The 19672-nt window shown below is 40.2% G+C and overlaps 1 protein-coding gene across 1 annotated transcript in view; it reads left to right on the forward strand.

Moving 5' to 3' along the window:
• LOC130915869 (polypeptide N-acetylgalactosaminyltransferase 18-like) overlaps nucleotides 1–19672 on the forward strand; it is a 228784-nt gene that overhangs the window by 156181 nt on the left and 52931 nt on the right. The window contains exons 9-10 of the mRNA XM_057836033.1: nucleotides 1817–1954; nucleotides 9901–9996. Of these exons, the coding sequence (XP_057692016.1) occupies nucleotides 1817–1954; nucleotides 9901–9996 (234 nt within the window). The remainder of the gene's footprint in view (nucleotides 1–1816; nucleotides 1955–9900; nucleotides 9997–19672) is intronic.

The following is a 19672-nucleotide window of genomic DNA, read 5'->3' on the forward strand; positions in this document are numbered from 1 at the left end:
TTTTCATGGATGAATCCTGGTTTACACTGTTCAGAGCAGATGGCACACAGTGGCTACGTTTACATGGACACTTTTATTCGGATTAGGAGCCTGATCGTAATAAAAATGCCCCATGTACATGTACCCCATTTGGAATATTCTAACCCCTGATCTAACCTGTTTCTATTAAGATTCTATTCTGAATAAGAGGGGTGGTTTATGTCGGTTGATAATCTGATCAGCCCGCATGAAAACCATTTATTCCAAAATTTCAGTTAAAAAATGTCTTGACAGCACATGTCATGCATTGATAATTTAGCCTATCAATTAACCAGGTTCATATTTGTGAGAAATGAAGCCCTGAATCTGTTTGGTTTTACTGGTGTCCCATTCCCAACAAAAACTGTACATGCAGGTTGTGCTGTTGTAGCATCCCTACCAATGTTGAAAAAAAAAAACTTTGCCCTTGCTCTGGTGTCACTACCAATTCCATTCTGAGCCCCGCTCATGTCCTGAGCTACATGCTTACCGTAATTTTCGCACCATAAGGCACACCTGACTCTAAGTTGCCACCCACCAAATTTGACAGGAAAACGGAATTTGTTTGTAGATAAGCCGCACTGGACTGTAAGCCGCAGCTGTCCTCACTGCATTATGAGATATTTACACCAAAAGATATCAACCGGTGACACGTTATTTGACAGCAGCATCATAAGGCATCATAAGAACCACCATTGCTTAATTGCTTCAAGAAGCTTCAATTTGGCCATCATTGTTCTCTTGGGGGAGACATTCAACCTCTGCTGCCACCTGCTGTCAACACAGTTGTTGTCCAACATGCCTCCTAGCGTGCATTTCAGTGCTACAGATGTAAATAAATAAAAATTAATGTCCTGTGCTAATTATTTCTTCAGTTACTGTTCTAGTTGTTTCATTAATTGCTAGATATAAAATTTGGTAACACTTTGACAGTGGCGCCATAAGACTGTCATAAAACCATCATAAGTGTGACATGACACTGCCATGAGCATTAGTGAATGCTTAAGTCAGATCTCATTTTGTGTCATCGGCAAATTATCTCGCTTTTGAATGGATGTAAAAGATCCGAGCTTGAAATGAATGGAGTTAGTGACATAATTTGCCGGATGACACTTTATGACATCTGTCAAAAGCATTCAGTAATACCCATGATAGTGTCATGTCATAATTATGATGGTCTTAATGACAGTCTTATGACGCCGCTGTCAAATAAAGTGTTACCTATTAACCCCAATAAATCAACAAATAAGCCACACTTAACTATAAACCACAGGATTCAAAATGAGGGGAAAAAAGTAGCGGCTTATAGTCCAAAAATTACGGTACTCATCTTGGCCACGACGATGCTTGATAGTTCTTTCACATCGTGCACAGGTAAGCTATTGACCTGTAGTTGTATAAGATGGGTTCCTATTTTGAGGTCCTTCAGCATTAGGAAGTCCTGCCCAGAGTTAGCACTATGGGTCAGATCCAACCCTCAGTTTATGGTTAAGTTTCTCGCCAGAGCAAGCAAAATCTTTGAATATACAGTATGCAGTATATACATGTCCTTCATGGTACAAGTAATTTCAAGCACAATCACGGATTTACTTTTCACATGAGATTTGTTTTTCTGCCACTGACCTACAGATTTTTGTGTGATTGTGTGCGATTTTTTTCTTTGTTCAAAAAATGTGGTTTGAACAGCAAATTGTACAATTTCGTATGCTTTTGATTTGGTGATTGTACTGTTTCATTCCATTTTCAGTTATAGAGGAAAACAATATGTAATTAGAGTTACTTTATTTTCTTTTGATAGAACTCAGGAATAAATATTGGGGACATCTCTGAGAGAAAGGCCCTGCGATCCAGACTCAAGTGCCAGCCATTCAGCTGGTTCCTTGTCAATATCTACCCTGAGCTTCGATCGTACAACAACACAGTTGCTTATGGAGTGGTAAGATCAATTCAATGTTCTTCAGCTCTGCATTCTATTCAGTTAAGCTAATATTTCACCTAAATACACTGCGGAGTCGGAAAAATTTGCCATGGTAGCTTTTGTTTATCCTCTGTCAGAAAAACAAGCTGAGGAAGGAAGCAGTAGTCTTGGACTTAGATTTTGGGGATGGGCTACGTGAGGTAATTCTAAATATTGAAGTGTAGACTTGCAGCTTTAATTCAGCAGTCTCACATAAATAGGCCATTGGCCACTTAGGAATTATAGCTATGCCATGTAAAATGTTGTGCCTTCATTTCATGGGTCTCAAGAGCAAATGTTCTGGACTTGCACAAAGCTAATTGGTCAGGTGTGGTGCACTTCGGAGTGACTTCAATGCCAATCAAGTAGTAAGTCTTCTATTTAATTGAATTAAAAAAAAAAAAAAAAAATTTAAACCTACGTTAAGCAGCAAAGCCAGTGAATAACACATCTGTCTCCTTGTCAGATAGTTCAGGTTTGAATTTCAGATAGCTAAGCCTTTCTTTGTTTAGTGTACATCTTCTCGCTGGGTTTACGTGGGTTTTCTCTGAATTACTCAAAAAAAAAAATCTTCTTTAAAGAAATTGCTGATAAGCTTGCCTGGTACACCAGACTCACCGCTGTTCCAGCTATTGAGTCTGGCCACCATTCACGCAGATACAATTTCCAGGGCGGAGCAAGCCACAGCAAACAGACAGCGGAGTGGACCAATCAGCGACGGGAAGACGTGACGTTAGTAAAATGGCGGGGGCAGGACGAGGGACTTGCGCGCGGAAGTAAACATACGAAGAGAGCGGAGTTTATTCGACATGGCTAGCGCGAGTTGTCAATGACTCGTGTCGATGTGTTTTTGGTAATTTAAAACTGATTTTACCGTGGATTGGAACATATTCTCGGCTCTCCCTTTCACCATCTGTGTTGTTGAAGAGACGACTTTCGACGTGCAAGAGTGACGTTGCTCGTGAAGAACACGTCACGCAAATAAACGAATCTGATTTTTTGATTGATTTTGTACCTGCTCGAAAGGCCGTTAATGGGATGGTTCCCAGACTATTTCTCTCAGTGTTTGAAAAATACAGGGAGAATAGTCTGGCAGAGCCAGGCAACTGATAAGCAGCATGTCAAGAGTTTACTTCTTGTCCAAATTCAGCTGGGAAAGATTGCAGCCCACTTGTGAACATTTAACACATGAGCTCAAAAGTGTTAGTGCCCCTCTGTTGATGAAATAAATAATGACACGGGTTAATCAAACAATTTTAATAAAACAATATAAAAAGTTTAGGGATTTTTGTAAATTACAGGGCCACAAAAATAACTTCCCGGATGGCAGACCGACATTGAAAAGATGTAGAATTAACATTCGCTGTCAATCTTATATTGAATCAATGTTGACTTCCGATGTTGATAAGTCATCACTTTTCCACCCTTGACTGATATTCCTCAAAGGTTGAAATCCATACAAAATCTGCACATTATTTCAAAAATTTGTAATATTGGAACAACGTTGCATATGCCTATATTTAGAGGTCCTGCTTTATTTACAGACAGAAGAAGCAGATTTATTAATAAAAACTAAAATTCTATTTATTTTTAAATGAATAACGACAACACAAAACCTCATTTAAAGTTTAGTAAATTTATTTAAAACTTATAATAAGCCTCCTCAAGGCTGATTTATGCTTCTGCGGTGGACCTACGCTGTCAAGGCAGACCCAATTTACGACCCTGCGCCGTAGCCTGACGTTCACCTCCACAAAATCCTGAGTACGCGTCACGTCAACGCGTGGTGACGTGACGCAAATGGACTGTGATTGATCCGCTCAGACTGTTTTTTTCTGGTTCAGCGCGAAATCACCTTCATTTACAAACATTCTTGCGCTACATTCAAAAATGTACCAAGCCGACGAGAGGATCATCGAAGAGGTCCGCAAGTACGACCACCTGTACAATGTTTCGTAAGGCAGTATAAAGATTGCCAAATGGCAAGCAATCACAGTAAGGAGATTGCTGAATATACAGGGCTTGAGGTCAGCAAATGCATTAAAAAATGGAAGAACCTCCGAGAAAAGTATGTGCGTGTTCGGAAGCGAATGGCCACACAAAGCGGTGACCCAGCTGGCTAAAAACCACCAGCTTTTTATCACTTTGTCCTATTTTTGGTTGGTCCACTTTACCATTTATTTTGTACATATGTTTGCTGTGAGTCTTTGACGTATTTACATGTACACTTCGAGTATATGAAGAATAATGCATAGGTTTGATTTCAAAAGAGTTGTTTTGATGTTTTAATTTTTTTAACAATCGACAGTTTACACACTTGATACATCATCATTGCCTCTGTGCTTTTATGATCACGTGTTTACCATCAAGGCTTCCAACCAGAAATGGCTTCCCACAGGCTGGGTGTAGGACACTGCTAATAATTAGGCTGTCCACAATGCTTTGCAAGACGTCAGACAAAACGCTGGACACATCGCTCGACGCCAGTTTGAAGCTAGCTGCCACATCTTGCTGGCTTCCACCCGAGGCTAGAATTCGTAATGTGACTGCCACACCCCGTGTGGCATCAATAGTCGGACAGACCACCTTCGCAACAGTCTTCTGCGTCGCCTGTGACTCAACATTTGTATGATCAACATTTGTTGTTCAGTGTTGATGAGCTGAAGATCCTCAATCAAGCGTTCCATCTCCATTGCCATTGTTGTCTAACCAGAAGAAAACTCTCCCCCAAAACCGCACAAACACAACGCAACACCCCCTAGTGGCTTGGCAGTGAATTACAGAGCAACGCATTCCCTTGACACAGAACTTTGAATGCTCATTGACGACGTAGGGTCTATGCCGTCGCTACTCCATCACCACAATGCAGAAGCACAAATTAGGCTTCAGTCTAACAAACTTACGTACGACGCTTACTACGTATCAACGCGGTCTGGGGCATAACGGAGCCACTTCTCTAGCAAAGGCATGCTCCGATGCTTTCGTCCCGTTCTGCCTTTTCAGTGAATCTAAAGCATACAGAAAGAAAGCCAGAAATTAATCTTTTTTTTTTTTTTTTTTTTTTTTTTTTTTTACTTAACCGGGTGAACTGCACCATAAAAAATAGTAAAAGCTGCCTGTGCACAAAATGTAGCGCTTTCACTTAAAAATCGCAATAGTTCTTTGAGAACTGGCAGTTGCGAGGAACAGGGCATGAAGTCAGTTGCCAATAAATACACTGAAAAACTTCATGATGACCCGAAATACAGTTGTGGTGCAGCAGGGGAGAATTTAAGTGTTTCTTTCCGCGTGTGTCTTGACGGGCGCGGCACACGGGAAATACAGTCAGTGAATTGTTCAAATTATGAGCACGATAATTATTTTTTTGTTAGCTTTAAAGATCTCTAAATAATAAAGTGGTAAGTGGCTTGAAAAAGTTTTTTTTTTTCCTTATTCAGCAAGCCACTATTGTCGTCTATTCATTTTTGAGTCAATCTGCTAGTTCATTGTTTTGCTTATTATCTTTGTCAAGAGAACTGTTTTACTGCGAAGATAAAGAGAACCATATGGCAGTGTGATTGAATTCAATTAATGCTGTACAAGTTTTTACATTTGCAGTCAGGAATAAAACCCACGTTAAAAAATATATATATTTTGTGTTGGTCCAATTAGTCAATTTACTCGGCCACATTTATAATATATAACAATATAAGGGTGGCCCCTGACTGTATTTAGGACACTCAGCCATGGATAAGTTTTTCAAGTAGACTACTTCAAAATCCAAACTGATTCCTGGATAAGAACCTGATCCAGATGAAGGCCCTAGTATGAGTCGTTGGAGAGAAAAAATACGAAAACTGAGAGCTCCAGGAAAAGGCAATACAGTGAAAGCTATGTTTCGTTCGGATGTACTTTCACCGGGGACGAGACAAAACTTCCTTTATTATGTTTTACATTCCATCAAATATCACACTCAGTCTAAATATTGAGAAATTATAATTAAATATACTGTTCATAAAGTCATTCTGAAACATTTTTAGCTTAAGCTGTGCCGCAAGATTTTTTCCAATGTAAAAACGTGCCATGGCTCCGAAAACGTTGAAAAACACTATATAGTTTGTTCTCTCGTTTGCATCACAGGTACAGGAAGACATTAAAGTGTTGCCACGGTAATATTCAATAGACATACATTTCTTTATTCACACAAATACCCAGACTTGTGTGCTAAAACAATTGTCAGACATTTGCTGCTGTAATACTAATTGTACTATTACCCTTCTGAGAGTTCCTGTCTCTGTTGTGACAAATGGATTCTCTCTGCTATGAACACATTTTTTAAATGAAATCTCATTAAATGTTTAAATCATATGCAAGCCATTCTGCTTTGGTCTGAAAGAAAAATGAAGACACCAAACTATAAAGAGAATTGACAAAAATAATAAGATAAAATGAACAATGCGCGTGTGTGCTTTCCCACTAGTGCCTTAATACACTGGCCTCTGGCGCAACAAATCAGAACCACCCCCCAGGATGAATCAAATGGATCATTGCAATTACTGTAATAGTAACAACCGGGAGATTATGAGGTATTGTAAATTAGAAAATCAGAACCCATATGGCTTCTGAGAGTTGTGCTAAAAATCCTCGAAACTTTGAAGACTGGAATATCTGGGAGAAAAAAAGAATGCAGTAAAAGTGAAGAAAAGAAGCGCTATAAAATTAATATTTCTGGTAGTGGAAATTAGTTTGCATAGGAGACTTCTCTTTTATTTTCTCCTTTTCTTCTTCCAATAGTTTGGTTTCACCACCAGCTAGTAATGGCCCTTTTGGATATTAAACAGTATTTTGCTCATGTGTATAAAGATGGGTAGAGCAGACAGGGTTTCAGGCATTTCTATTCTGATCACAATATTTGTAAGGTCGGTCAAAAGGCAAATGACTGCAGCTTAATGTTTTATGACAGAGATTTTGAATTCCGCACTGAGATTCTTTCTGTGTCTACTTGGCATGGATCGAAATAAATGCACCTTTCTGCTATTTTAGCAGCATTTACAATATGTCCTTCTAAAAAGTGGGTACACACGAATGTTTAATTCTGTCAGTGAGCCAAAAGGAGCTGTCGGTAAAAGGGCACATTGGTAGTCGTAAAGAGTTCCTCTATTAGCCAGATGTGGGAGTACAGAGGACCCTCATGATACGGGCACCTCACCTTACGAGTTTTTCTCTTTACGAGCATCGTCACGAACGTTCACCTCATTTTGGTCACTCGAGTGGCCGGTATATCAATCTACACCTCTCGTTAACACAGGCTGCACTAGTTTTTATAATTTTGTCCATGAACGATCAACGAAGTGATAAAAACAAACATACAATCTTTTAGGTAGATCCTTAGGTTTAGCAGCTGGTTTTGATTTAAGGTGTATGGCGAGGTAGATCCACACTGGTGCATTGTAGCTACTAGCTGGTCGCTGATCAAAACATGCCACTTCCAACCAGCGATATAGGCGCTTCCAGGAGTTCACGCACAGCACAGAAAATCTCAGAGTCTTATCTACGTCGTGCTGAATCCATTTTTGGAGATTCCGTGGGCTCCTCTGGTTTGAGTTTGGAGTTTTAACTTTGTCAACACACTGCTTACTTCAACCGCACTTCATTTTGTTCTGTCTAAACCAGAAGTTCGGAGCAGAAATTATGAAAGATGGCGCCGCCCATGTTTCACTCAGGAAAGTTTTATATAAAAGCGCCAGAAAATCCTCTCTCGCTTGGTGTATCCGAGTGCCTCGGCATCCAGCCAGGTGTTATGAAGGCTCTCGCTTGCTTTGTCTCACAAAGTGTCTCGGCGTCCCACTCTGGGGCATACTAGCATCTCACGTCAACAGAGTCTGCTCCCCTCATTCTCATCTTCGTTGTCTCCAGTGACAGAATTTTGTATCAAAGTGCTTCCGAGACATTTGTGCTTACAAGTGAACATTAACTATGTTCCCCTGGAAAATGGGCAGTAAAGACGGTGGTGAGAAAAAGAAAAGAATGAACGACGAAGAAAAAATAACAAGAAAACTTGAAAAGAGTGTGATAATGATCTATATAAAGAGTATTAGTGTTCAAGTTCTTTAATCTGGTAATGCTCGTAGATTAATAACATTGTTTTTAAACCTGTCGCGATATGCAATAAGTCAAATTATCGCACGGAAAGTAAAAACTGAGGGCATTAATTTTCCCAGTTGCAATTTATCGCAGCGTGCTTGTGTGCATACATTTGTGCGTGCGTGTATTTGAGTGTGCTGCGTGCACTCAGCACAAATGCGTGTTGATTGCATATGAGACTCCACTTCCTTTCACAGATTTTTAGTGGCCATCAACACGCCGTAGAAGTTCAGACATACAAAATAAGGATACAAGAAAAAAGAAACAACAATATTAAACACTGTAAAATGTTAGCATTGTTTCATTGAGGCTAAAGGTGAAAACAAGACAGCGTACTAACCACCTTAGCCTGCTATAAAACATTGGCAGTCTTCTCCAAAACGCAAAATTGCAGTTAAAAGGTGACTCTTCAAACATGAAGACTCGCTAGATTGAAACATTTGGAAACGGTGCGGGTAAAAAAATCTACTACTGACACCACATGCATAACGAAAAGAGAAGGGCACTTTTTTTTTTTTTTTTTACAGAGTATAAAGCTTATGATTCGTAGCTCAGCAAACGTACTTTCAGTGAACATTTCAAAAAATAAAAGCACATCATGTTCGACATGTAAATAAAGATTTCTGAAGTTAATCTTACATTCTTCAGATTCTCCACTAGGAATAGCTTTAAAATGATACCCACTATGAAAAATCTGATTGGCAATGAATAATTTGGCTTCAAATTTGCTAAAATGTGCACTTTGCGGACAAGATGACATTCATTTTGGATCAAATCAAGACTTTTGATGGCAGAAAGATGGCATTGGGTTGCTCACCTATTTCATATTCTGCACTTAGCTAGCTTTCAAATGACTCGTTATGCATTGTTTAGTTTTGTTTTTGTTTTTGTTTTTTTTATTATTTTTAATATAGTTTGTGTTTTATTTAAAGCGGAAGTCCAGGATTTTTGACATTAGTCTTAATCTTCGACCAATTTATTTGACTATGTTGGATCTGCTCGTAGATCTGTATCTTTTTTTTATTGGCATGCTATAGTGGTGCCATTGACTCGCGCTAGCTAAGCCTCTCCAGAGCCATGAAACTAACAAATAACTTTCAAACGAAATGGAATTTGTTGAAATCAAGTCCACAAACTATCCTAAACCCCTGCTAACTTGAAGATTAAGCCTAATGTAAAAAATCCTGAACTTCCGCTTTAAGAATAACAATTTATTGCATTTGAATGGGTGATTTATTAAGATGTATTGTCATTGAATTAGTGGTTGAAATGGTAAAATAAAATTGACAATAATATCGCATATCTGCAATTATTTATGAGAAAATGTATCGCCTACTATAATTTGTTATCGCAACAGTCGTAATTGTTTTTATCCTTTTAATTTGACTTTCAGATTATTTAGCCTTAAAAATGATGCCGAGAATCATTACTTAGTAACAAGGGAGGTCATGGGAAGTGTTGCACGCATTAGCTGGAATTCAATTACTTCTTATGAAGAAAATATATTTATGATACGAGCACATTAACGTTAGGAGCTTGGTCGTGAAACGAATTGTGCTAGTATAATGAGGGTCCACTGTACTGACCATTTCACTTTTTTTGTCTGTGTTTTCCTTCAAATGTATGACAAGCCATTATAAAGTTGGCAGATCAGCAGTTGTTACATGCTTCATGATAGATTGCATGTCCCTGCTATTCTGATACCTGCTAGAATTATTATTCATTATTTTAAAGGACATTCTTGCTTCTTTTTTTTTTTTTTGTTCATCTTAACTATTTTCTTTTTCACTCCTTCTGAACAGCTGAAGAATAGTCTAAGGAATGACCTGTGTTTGGACCAAGGACCCAACACTGACAACATTCCAATCATGTATCTCTGTCATGGTATGACAGCACAGGTTAGTGAATTGCCATTTCACTGCGATTCCCTTTATTCTACCACTCCAATCAGACCGTAAACCTAAATTATTCATACAGCCGACTACTTTCAGAGTGGTGGTTCCAAATCCGAGTCAGTCTTATCGACGAATGTGAGAAATCAATACATTATTAGGTAGAGTGCCTGTGCAAGTTTTAAGGGAGCTGGAAAGGTATTCTGATTCTATTTTTGTTGAACAGTTTAAAATCACTCCAAATTGTCCGTAGGTGTGAATGTGTGCGTGAATGGTTGTTAGTCTCTATTAGGTATGCGCAGATTACCGGTTTCAAGGTATACCGTGGTATGAAAATGTCAAGGATTCAAAACCGCAAAAAAATTCTGTTATAGCGTCCCTAAAATATTAGCTATTTTTTAAGTCCCAAAAATGCATTGAGAAACCATCCCGTATCAGTTTTTGCTCAGTGTCAGTGAATCAGCTGTTCAACATGATGGCTGGAGGAGGTAAAACTCTTGAACTTTTTCCCCCATTGCAGAAAACTAAATCACTGGTATGGGAATACTTCAGTTACAGAAATGTTACGGACTGCCGTGGCTTTGAGGGGGAGGGCCAACCGACATATAAAACATGTTTGCGAAGGGTGGCTGCCAAGGAGGCAATATGATTTCGCATTTAACACCGTCATGAACATTTTTCACCAGCTAAGAGAGTTAACGGTAGCATGTTTAGGATGTCTAGCAGTGGTAAAAGTGGTGTTTTTTTCTCTCTGGCAACTGTCTGTGTTGAGAAAGAGTGTGTGTATAATGTAAACATGATACGAGTCATACACACGTGCTTTTTATGGAAAATGATTCAATTATTTATGTTCTGATGGTAATAATGTGGAGCTGTGGCTGTGGGTTTAGGCTCACCTTAAGGACTGCATTTATTTTAATTTTATTTAGAATATATCTAAATTTATATTTACATTATACTTGTTCCAATGTTCCAATTTGCTTATTTATTTTGAAAAGTCTTTTTTTATATCTCAAGATATCTCAAGTTGTAATTGCAATACCATGATATCGTGAATACCATAATATTTTAATGTGCCTATGAAAGCTGAAAGCATGTTTATTTTATATTTTGCGCGGTATTTTATGCTCCTGAATGAAATGGACCGCTTGGATGTGTATGGAAGCGATCGATTTATATTTTCAATATTTTGATTGGATTGAGGAGGAATGCTAATGTGACGTCACCCGGGTCAGCATCTCACGATACAGCATTGCTTTATAGCATGCAAATGGACTGCGGATTTAGTTGATTTTGCAGATTAATTTGTTTATTTTTAGCATCACACCAGCCAAATGTGCTGCAGGGTTTTGTGGCTTCACCAGGGAGAGGCGTGTGGGCATTTTTGGGTTTCAAAAATTCCTGCTCACCATGATGATTGGCCAAAACAAATCCGACACCTGTGGGACCATTGGAATTACGAGGAAATGAGTAAACATCGTGTTTTGTGTTATGTCAAATACTGGGATCATGGCACACATTTTAATATGGAGAAGGCTTTGTGGGTGACAATGCTTCCTGTGGACCGAGAAGGCCACTCGGCCGACGACCGGCGGCTTCTTGCACACCCTCCTCGGTCTTCTTCACGTGCCCGCTGGGAGAGCGCGATACTCGGCTTATGCTCGTGCAGTTCTCCATATCGTCCAGCCTTCCAGTCCCCTCTGCTCTCTTCGTGTGCCCAGCAATAGACCACTATCCTCGGGTTGGGCTCGGGCAGCTACGCGCTCATCCGACGTCGGCCAGTTTGTCCGGTGGTCATTCTCCAGCTGCTTCCCCGGTAAACGAGCTCTCCTGCCCGCAGCAGGGGAACGACGAGCTGTACCTTGCTCGCCGTCGCAGGGGTTGCCGATCGGCGAAGACACTCGACAATCCCGCCGCCGTGTGACATGATCGGGGGTACTTCTTTCGGTTCGAAAGGCGAGAATAAGACTTGGAAACGCCGCTCAGTTCAAGTTAGAATGTCGGCTAGCTGTCATGCCTCCTGGTTTGTTTACGCTCTCCGAAGCCGGGGCAGGGAAATGACAAAAGCCTGACGAACTCCGCATAATACCGTGCCTTGCAAAAGTATTCGGCCCCCTTGAACCTTGCAACCTTTCGCCACATTTCAGGCTTCAAACATAAAGATATAAAATTTACATTTTTTGTCAAGAATCAACAACAAGTGGGACACAATCGTGAAGTGGAACAAAATGTATTGGATAATTTAAACTTTTTTAACAAATAAAAAACTGAAAAGTGGGGCGTGCAATATTATTCGGCCCCCTTGCGTTAATACTTTGTAGCGCCAACTTTATCTCCAATTACAGCTGCAAGTCGCTTGGGGTATGTTTCTATCAGTTTTGCACATCGAGCGACCTACATTCTTGCCCATTCTTCCTTGCAAAACAGCTCGAGCTCAGTGAGGTTGGATGGAGAGTGTTTGTGAACAGCAGTCTTCAGCTCTTTCCACAGATTCTCGATTGGATTCAGGTCTGGACTTTGACTTGGCCATTCTAACACCTGGATACGTTTATTTTTGAACCATTCCATTGTAGATTTGGCTTTATGTTTTGGATCATTGTCCTGTTGGAAGATAAATCTCAGTCCCAGTCTCAGGTCTTGTGCAGATACCAACAGGTTTTCTTCCAGAATGTTCCTGTATTTGGCTGCATCCATCTTCCCGTCAATTTTAACCATCTTCCCTGTCCCTGCTGAAGAAAAGCAGGCCCAAACCATGATGCTGCCACCACCATGTTTGACAGTGGGGATGGTGTGTTCAGGGTGACGAGCTGTGTTGCTTTTACGCCAAACATATCGTTTTGCATTGTGGCCAAAAAGTTCAATTTTGGTTTCATCTGACCAGAGCACCTTCTTCCACATGTTTGGTGTGTCTCCCAGGTGGCTTGTGGCAAACTTTAAACGAGACTTTTTATGGATATCTTTGAGAAATGGCTTTCTTCTTGCCACTCTTCCATAAAGGCCAGATTTGTGCAGTGTATGACTGATTGTTGTCCTATGGACAGACTCTCCCACCTCAGCTGTAGATCTCTGCAGTTCATCCAGAGTGATCATGGGCCTCTTGGCTGCATCTCTGATCAGTTTTCTCCTTGTTTGAGAAGAAAGTTTGGAAGGACGGCCGGGTCTTGGTAGATTTGCAGTGGTCTGATGCTCCTTCCATTTCAATATGATGGCTTGCACAGTGCTCCTTGAGATGTTTAAAGCTTGGGAAATCTTTTTGTATCCAAATCCGGCTTTAAACTTCTCCACAACAGTATCTCGGACCTGCCTGGTGTGTTCCTTGGTTTTCATAATGCTCTCTGCACTTTAAACAGAACCCTGAGACTATCACAGAGCAGGTGCATTTATACGGAGACTTGATTACACACAGTTGGATTCTATTTATCATCATCGGTCACTTAGGACAACATTGGATCATTCAGAGATCCTCACTGAACTTCTGGAGTGAGTTTACTGCACTGAAAGTAAAGGGGCCGAATAATATTGCACGCCCCACTTTTCAGTTTTTTATTTGTTAAAAAAGTTGAAATTATCCAATAAATGTTGTTCCACTTCACGATTGTGTCCCACTTGTTGTTGATTCTTGACAAAAAAATTCAATTTCATATCTTTATGTTTGAAGCCTGAAATGTGGCGAAAGGTTGCAAGATTCAAGGGGCCGAATACTTTTGCAAGGCACTGTATATCGTTCACAAGGTGCAAGAAGTCAACAGTTTTGACCATTATGGAGTAATTTTAGTATAGTTTTTCGTGTTTTCCGTAAATATATTCAAATTTTCTGTGGTTTTCTGTAGTTTTTCCTTATTCAATGCTTACAGGGCATTTCCTGCCCATTGGTCATATCCTGTTTTTGGGGGATTTTTCAGGTCACCTCCTGTTAACATTCAGTCATTTTTTTTCTAAATGGAAATGAATGGGTAAGCTGTTGTCCAATTCTGGTGGAACCGTAGATTTTTGCCATGAGCTGTATTCAATGTTTGTGTGCCTTAATTTACTGAATTTTGATTTCTTAAAAAACCCGCGTTTTTGCCGCTGCCGTAAACAATCGGAGCGAATTGGAAAGGGTCTATATCGTGTCCAGTTTTGGAACATTTAAAAATTGGAACAGTGAGAATTGGTCAAAGTGTGTGGGCTGGGCAGTGTGCCGAAAAAGTTGACAGAATAAAAAGGAATATTGTATGTGCACAATTAAGAATAATATTTGACACAGTAGGTCTTAATAGTTACTTTGAATGGATAATAACTCCGTTGCAGCATGGATCTCAAACCAGCGGGCCGGGGGCCAGTACCTGTACGTGGCGTGGCGTGGCGCATTTGCTACCGGGCCACAGAGAAATAATGAATAATTTGTTACTGACTACAATCTGGCCTGTGCCTCTTGACACATCAATACTAATCGGAGTAGAGATTTGTGTACGGTGACCTCGAGTGGTTGGCCGCCATTACTGGGGTGTTTGCACACCTATAGCAGCCTGGCGTCAGTCAATGTAAACAGTAACGTTAGCTGCTGTGTGCTGCGGGCGGCACACCTTAACAATGGCGGTCGGGGAACTTCCGGTTGTTTTGCTCGGATTAGTCATTATAATAAAACTGGATAAAAAGCCGTCATTAAATTATATTGGAGCTAGCATATAGCATTTATTTTTTTATATCTATGTGCACTTGTCCTTGATAATGGTGTAGGCGTATAAGATCTGTTCCCGGAAATAACAGGCCCACACGTTAACAAAGATGCCTGAAAAACAGACGTTTTAACGGGGAAAAGGCTACCTGCTGAGTCAGAAGAGGAGCCTACAACCAATTCCATTCTGCATAATGTGGCTAAAAGCTAGCAAACGAGGCAACAAAAGCGAATGCACTGAGAGCATCATACCTCGTGGCGAACCATATTGCTAAATCCAAGAAACCTTTCACAATTGGAGAACAACTCATTATGCCTGTGACCAAGGTAATTTGCCATCAGGTTTTTAGGGGATGTCGCATTTAAAAAAAAAAAAAAAAAAAAGGTTGATTCAGCGTATGGTGAGTCACATTTTCCCTGCACTTATTGTTCGTTTTCAGCCCTTTTGGGGTTTTTTATACTGTAATTTTCTGCAACACATTGCCGGTCCATTAAAAAAAAAAAGGCCCACATCACACCGGTCCGCGGTGAAAAAAAAGGTTGGGGACCAGTGCTTTACAGTATTATGTGATGTTCTCTATTGGAGGATGTCATTATCAGTGCCCTTACATTCATTACATAACTGAACTACTTTTTAATGTACTGTAACTTCTAACGTAGCTCATTACATTTTCCCATTCGATAACGGCCCTAAAGTTATTTTACAAGCATTACCCATCTTACTATGTTAACTGATCCAAGTGAAAAGTATCCCCAGCAGTGCTGTCATTTTAAAGACGTCTGCTGCTCTCTGGGATGTTGTCTTGCTTTGTGCTCTCATAGGCTACGTTCATACTACAGGTCTTAATGCACGAATCCGATTTTTTGTCAAATCCGTTTTTTTGGCGTGCCCGTTCAGACTGACTTTGTCCATTGAGACCGTTCAAGTATTACGCATGCGCACTAATTCACAGTCCGACACGCGCTGAGCAAGACGACCCGCATGCGCAGAAGCATCAAAACAAATGACACATGTTGGCTGTCATCCGTCATTCCAGGGATTATCATATTTTGGTTGTTAAAAAGAAGACACAAATAACAGACATTAATAATCCACGTTTAGTTTTATTTTCAAAGTTTATATGAACTGATAGAACGCATACACGCACACACATAAGCCTTGACGTGTGTGCGTGAAATGACGTGGGTGCGTCAGTTTGCCCCGACTCGGCCATGTGTTCCCATTCGGCGCACAGAATTCCATCCATCCATTATCTTCCGCTTATTCCGGGGTCGGGTCGCGGAGGCAGCAGCTTCAGCAGGGAAGCCCAAACTTCCCTCTCCCCAGCCACTTCAGCCAGCTTCTCCGGCGGGATTCCAAGACGTTCCCAGGCCAGCCGAGCGACATAGTCTCTCCAGCGTGTCCTGGGTCGACCCCGGGGCCTCCCGCCGGTGGGACATGTCCGGAACACCTCTCCAGGGAGGCGTCCAGGAGGCATCCGAACCAGATGCCCGAGCCACCTCAACTGGCTCCTCTCAACGCGGAGGAGTAGCGGCTCGACACCAAGCCCCTCCCGGATGACCGAGCTTCTCACCCGATCTCTAAGGGAGAGCCCGGACACCCTGCGGAGGAAACTCATTTCGGCCGCTTGTATCCGGGATCTTGTTCTTTCGGTCACGACCCACAGCTCGTGACCATAGGTGAGGGTAGGAACGTAGATCGACCGGTAAATCGAGAGCTTCGCCTTTTGGCTCAGCTCCTTCTTCACCACAACGGACCGGTGCAGAGTCCGCATCACTGCAGACGCTGCACCGATCCGCCTGTCAATCTCCCGCTCCCTCCTACCCTCACTCGTGAACAAGACCCCAAGATACTTAAACTCCTCCACTTGGGGCAGGATCTCATCTCCGACCCGGAGAGGGTATGCCACCCTTTTCCGGCTGAGGACCATGGTCTCGGATTTGCACAGAATTAAAATCGAAAATTGACAGGGTTATCCTTTTCTTCCTTTTTTTTTTTTATGACTGTAGTCAAGCCCGCTTCGCTTAAAAGCAGAGTTCAAGCTAGGCGCTAATGCCTGCATCGCTGCCGCCCTTCGTGCCTCTTGCTGTTAGCTGACGTAATTAGTGCATGAATTCCGATTCCGGAGACTGGACAGTACAGACCGCCGCGACAGTCTGGAAAAATGTGGCCCAGATCGGATTTGAACCATATACGAAAGTGACCCAGATCGGATTTGAAATGTTCCAGTTCTATGCGACTTGTCACGTTCAGACCGTCAAGTTAATGCCTCACTCGAGTCGGAAAAACACGAAAAAATCGGATTCGTGCATTAAGACCTGTAGTATGAACGTAGCCATAGTAGCCTAGCATTCCACATGGCTCTTCTCACTCTAACATGAACACAGCACGTGCCAGAAGAGGTTATTAATTAGCTAACATAGGAAAAATGTCAGGTTAAGCCAATTAGAGACTGTCTGACAGAGTACGGTAGGTCTTGTTGATGGTCTTCAGTTGATTATTATTTATTTCATATTGCACAGTAGTTTTTGTTTTGAAGGCAAGATAGTGCTGTCAAATTTATCGCGTTAACAGGTGGTAATTCATTTTTTAAATGAATCACGTTAAAATATTTGACGCATTTAACCCATGCGCGGAATGACCCGCTCATGCATTGCCTCAAACAGATTACAATGACGCCGTTTTTTTTTTAACATTGAAAGCTAAGAGGCAGAGAAAGACCGTGCCGTTTATTGGCATAAGCTTCGGCAGCTCCTTCACAACAAACAAAAGTATCATTTAGTGAAAGCATAACAAAAATAATATTCCTATCTCTCTAAAAAAATAATGTTCACAAAAAGAAAAGCCCTTAAATCTGTATTAATGAGGCCCTATTCTCACACAGTTAAACAACAATGCAGAGAACTGGCATTCTCAATCAAAATAGCTATGCAAAATACACATAAAACTTAGTCAGACTTTGGTCAAACTCTATTCAAACATTTCGTTTAGCTCAAGAAGTACACTGGATGGCAATATTTAGTCACAATATACAAAATATCAGAGGTCTCGTACGTTGTGAAGCCAGCACTCAAATGAACGTGAATCACAATAGACCCAGTCTAAAAAAAAAATTTAAAAAATTTTAAACGGTGCTACGGCGTCAGATGAGGGACAAAACACACCCATTAGCTTGATTTCTTGAGTAATTTAAAACTCTCCATTGACACCTTGTGGTGTACTTCAATCACTACCTTCCGTAGAACGGCAGGTCACCGCTTGGCGACATCAACAATGGCGAGCTATTAGTTTATTTTTTGATTGAAAATTTTACAAATTTTATTAAAACGAAAACATTATGAGGGGTTTTAATATAAAATTACTATAACTTTTACTAACATTTATCTTTCAAGAACTACAAGTCTGTGGATCACTTATGGATTTATTGTTATAATAAACAAATACACTACTTATGTACAGTATGTTGAATGTATACATCCGTCTTGTGTATTATCTTTCAATTCCAACAATTTACAGAAAAAATATGTCATTTTAGAGAAGGTTTGAATTGCAATTAATTACGATTGATTAATTAATTTTTTAGCTGTGATTAACTCGATTAAAAATTTTAATCGTTTGACAGTCCTCATTTTTTAGTGTTAGGAGGGAGTTGTCTTCTCTCTCACTGTACAACACAACAACAAAAATGTTTTTAAATTGTGTTTTATAGGTTTAAGTAGTTACTTTCATACTTAAATTTTAAAAAATCATTCGTTGTTTTAAGTAGTTACTTTCATAATTAAATAAATTGATTACTTTTTCTGAGAAGTAACTACAGTGGTACCTTGACATACGATCGCTTCGACACACGATCTTTTCGACGTCCGACTTAAAATTTGACTCGCCATTTGTTTCTACATTCGACGACATGGTCGAAATACGACGACATGACAGCCCCGCTGACGAACACACGGAGGATTTTCTTGTGAGAGAAATCAGCACAGGTTTCAAAAAGGTTGGTACTGGTGCTGAAACAAGGAAAAATGAGACGCCTACCATTGAAATGATAATGCAAATTATAGAAAAATATGGGTGTGGGGTGCTCATTCGTGAACTGGCTCAACAGTACATCTTCCCGGTCCTCCCTCGACCACCATTCGTCAGTCTTTATAAGTTAAGGTGACAATTATTATTGTGGTAACATCACCAAAGATATCGCCAGCTTAGTAAGGTTTTTATCATTTATTTCAGAACTTATCCAACACAAAACGCCTACACACTCCGCCGCAGTTGACTGAGTTCTCAAGAAAACATTGAAAGTTAAAGTATTAAGCTCTCAACCTTACCGCTTCCTCTGTCTGTCATGTCAGCCGCGTGGTGCGTTCACGTACAGCAAAAAACGTCCGCCACATTAGAACCCGATTGGTCACATTATTACAGGAATTATTGTTATTATATTATTATTCCAATTTTTATTTATAATTTATTTGTTTTGCTATGTGTAATTGCCATTTGTAATAGCACCAGCAGTGTTTATTAAGGATTTAGTGTGGGTTTTTGGGCTGTAGACCAAATTAATTAATTTTAATGTATTCTTATGAGGAAATCCTGCTCAACATGCGACCATTTCGACTTACAAACAAGGTCCTGGAACAAATTAACTTCGTATGTAATGGTACCACTGTATAACTCTTTACTTTTCAAAAGTAACTTGTACAATACTGGTCATTATTACTACTAGTGTTTAGAAAGTTTAGACTGCTTTAACCTTTCCTGCCTTTTATTTATTATGAACAGTGTTGTCACAGATTACTTTAAAGTAATTTACTGATTACGCCTCAAAAAAGTAATCTAGTTACTTTACTGATTACTTCATTATCCAAGTAACTAAGTTACTTTAAAAGTAATCTATCTGTTACTTTTTACCCATTTTTCTCCCTTTGCCGCCTCAACATAAGAATGACAAAAGAAAAATGTCATCAAATGTGATTGACTTTCCAATGATTGAATTTAAAGGGGAATATCAGAATTTTGAGCTAGCTTAG

This window comes from Corythoichthys intestinalis, chromosome 5 (assembly GCF_030265065.1).
Source record: "Corythoichthys intestinalis isolate RoL2023-P3 chromosome 5, ASM3026506v1, whole genome shotgun sequence".
Taxonomy (NCBI): Eukaryota; Metazoa; Chordata; class Actinopteri; order Syngnathiformes; family Syngnathidae; genus Corythoichthys; species Corythoichthys intestinalis.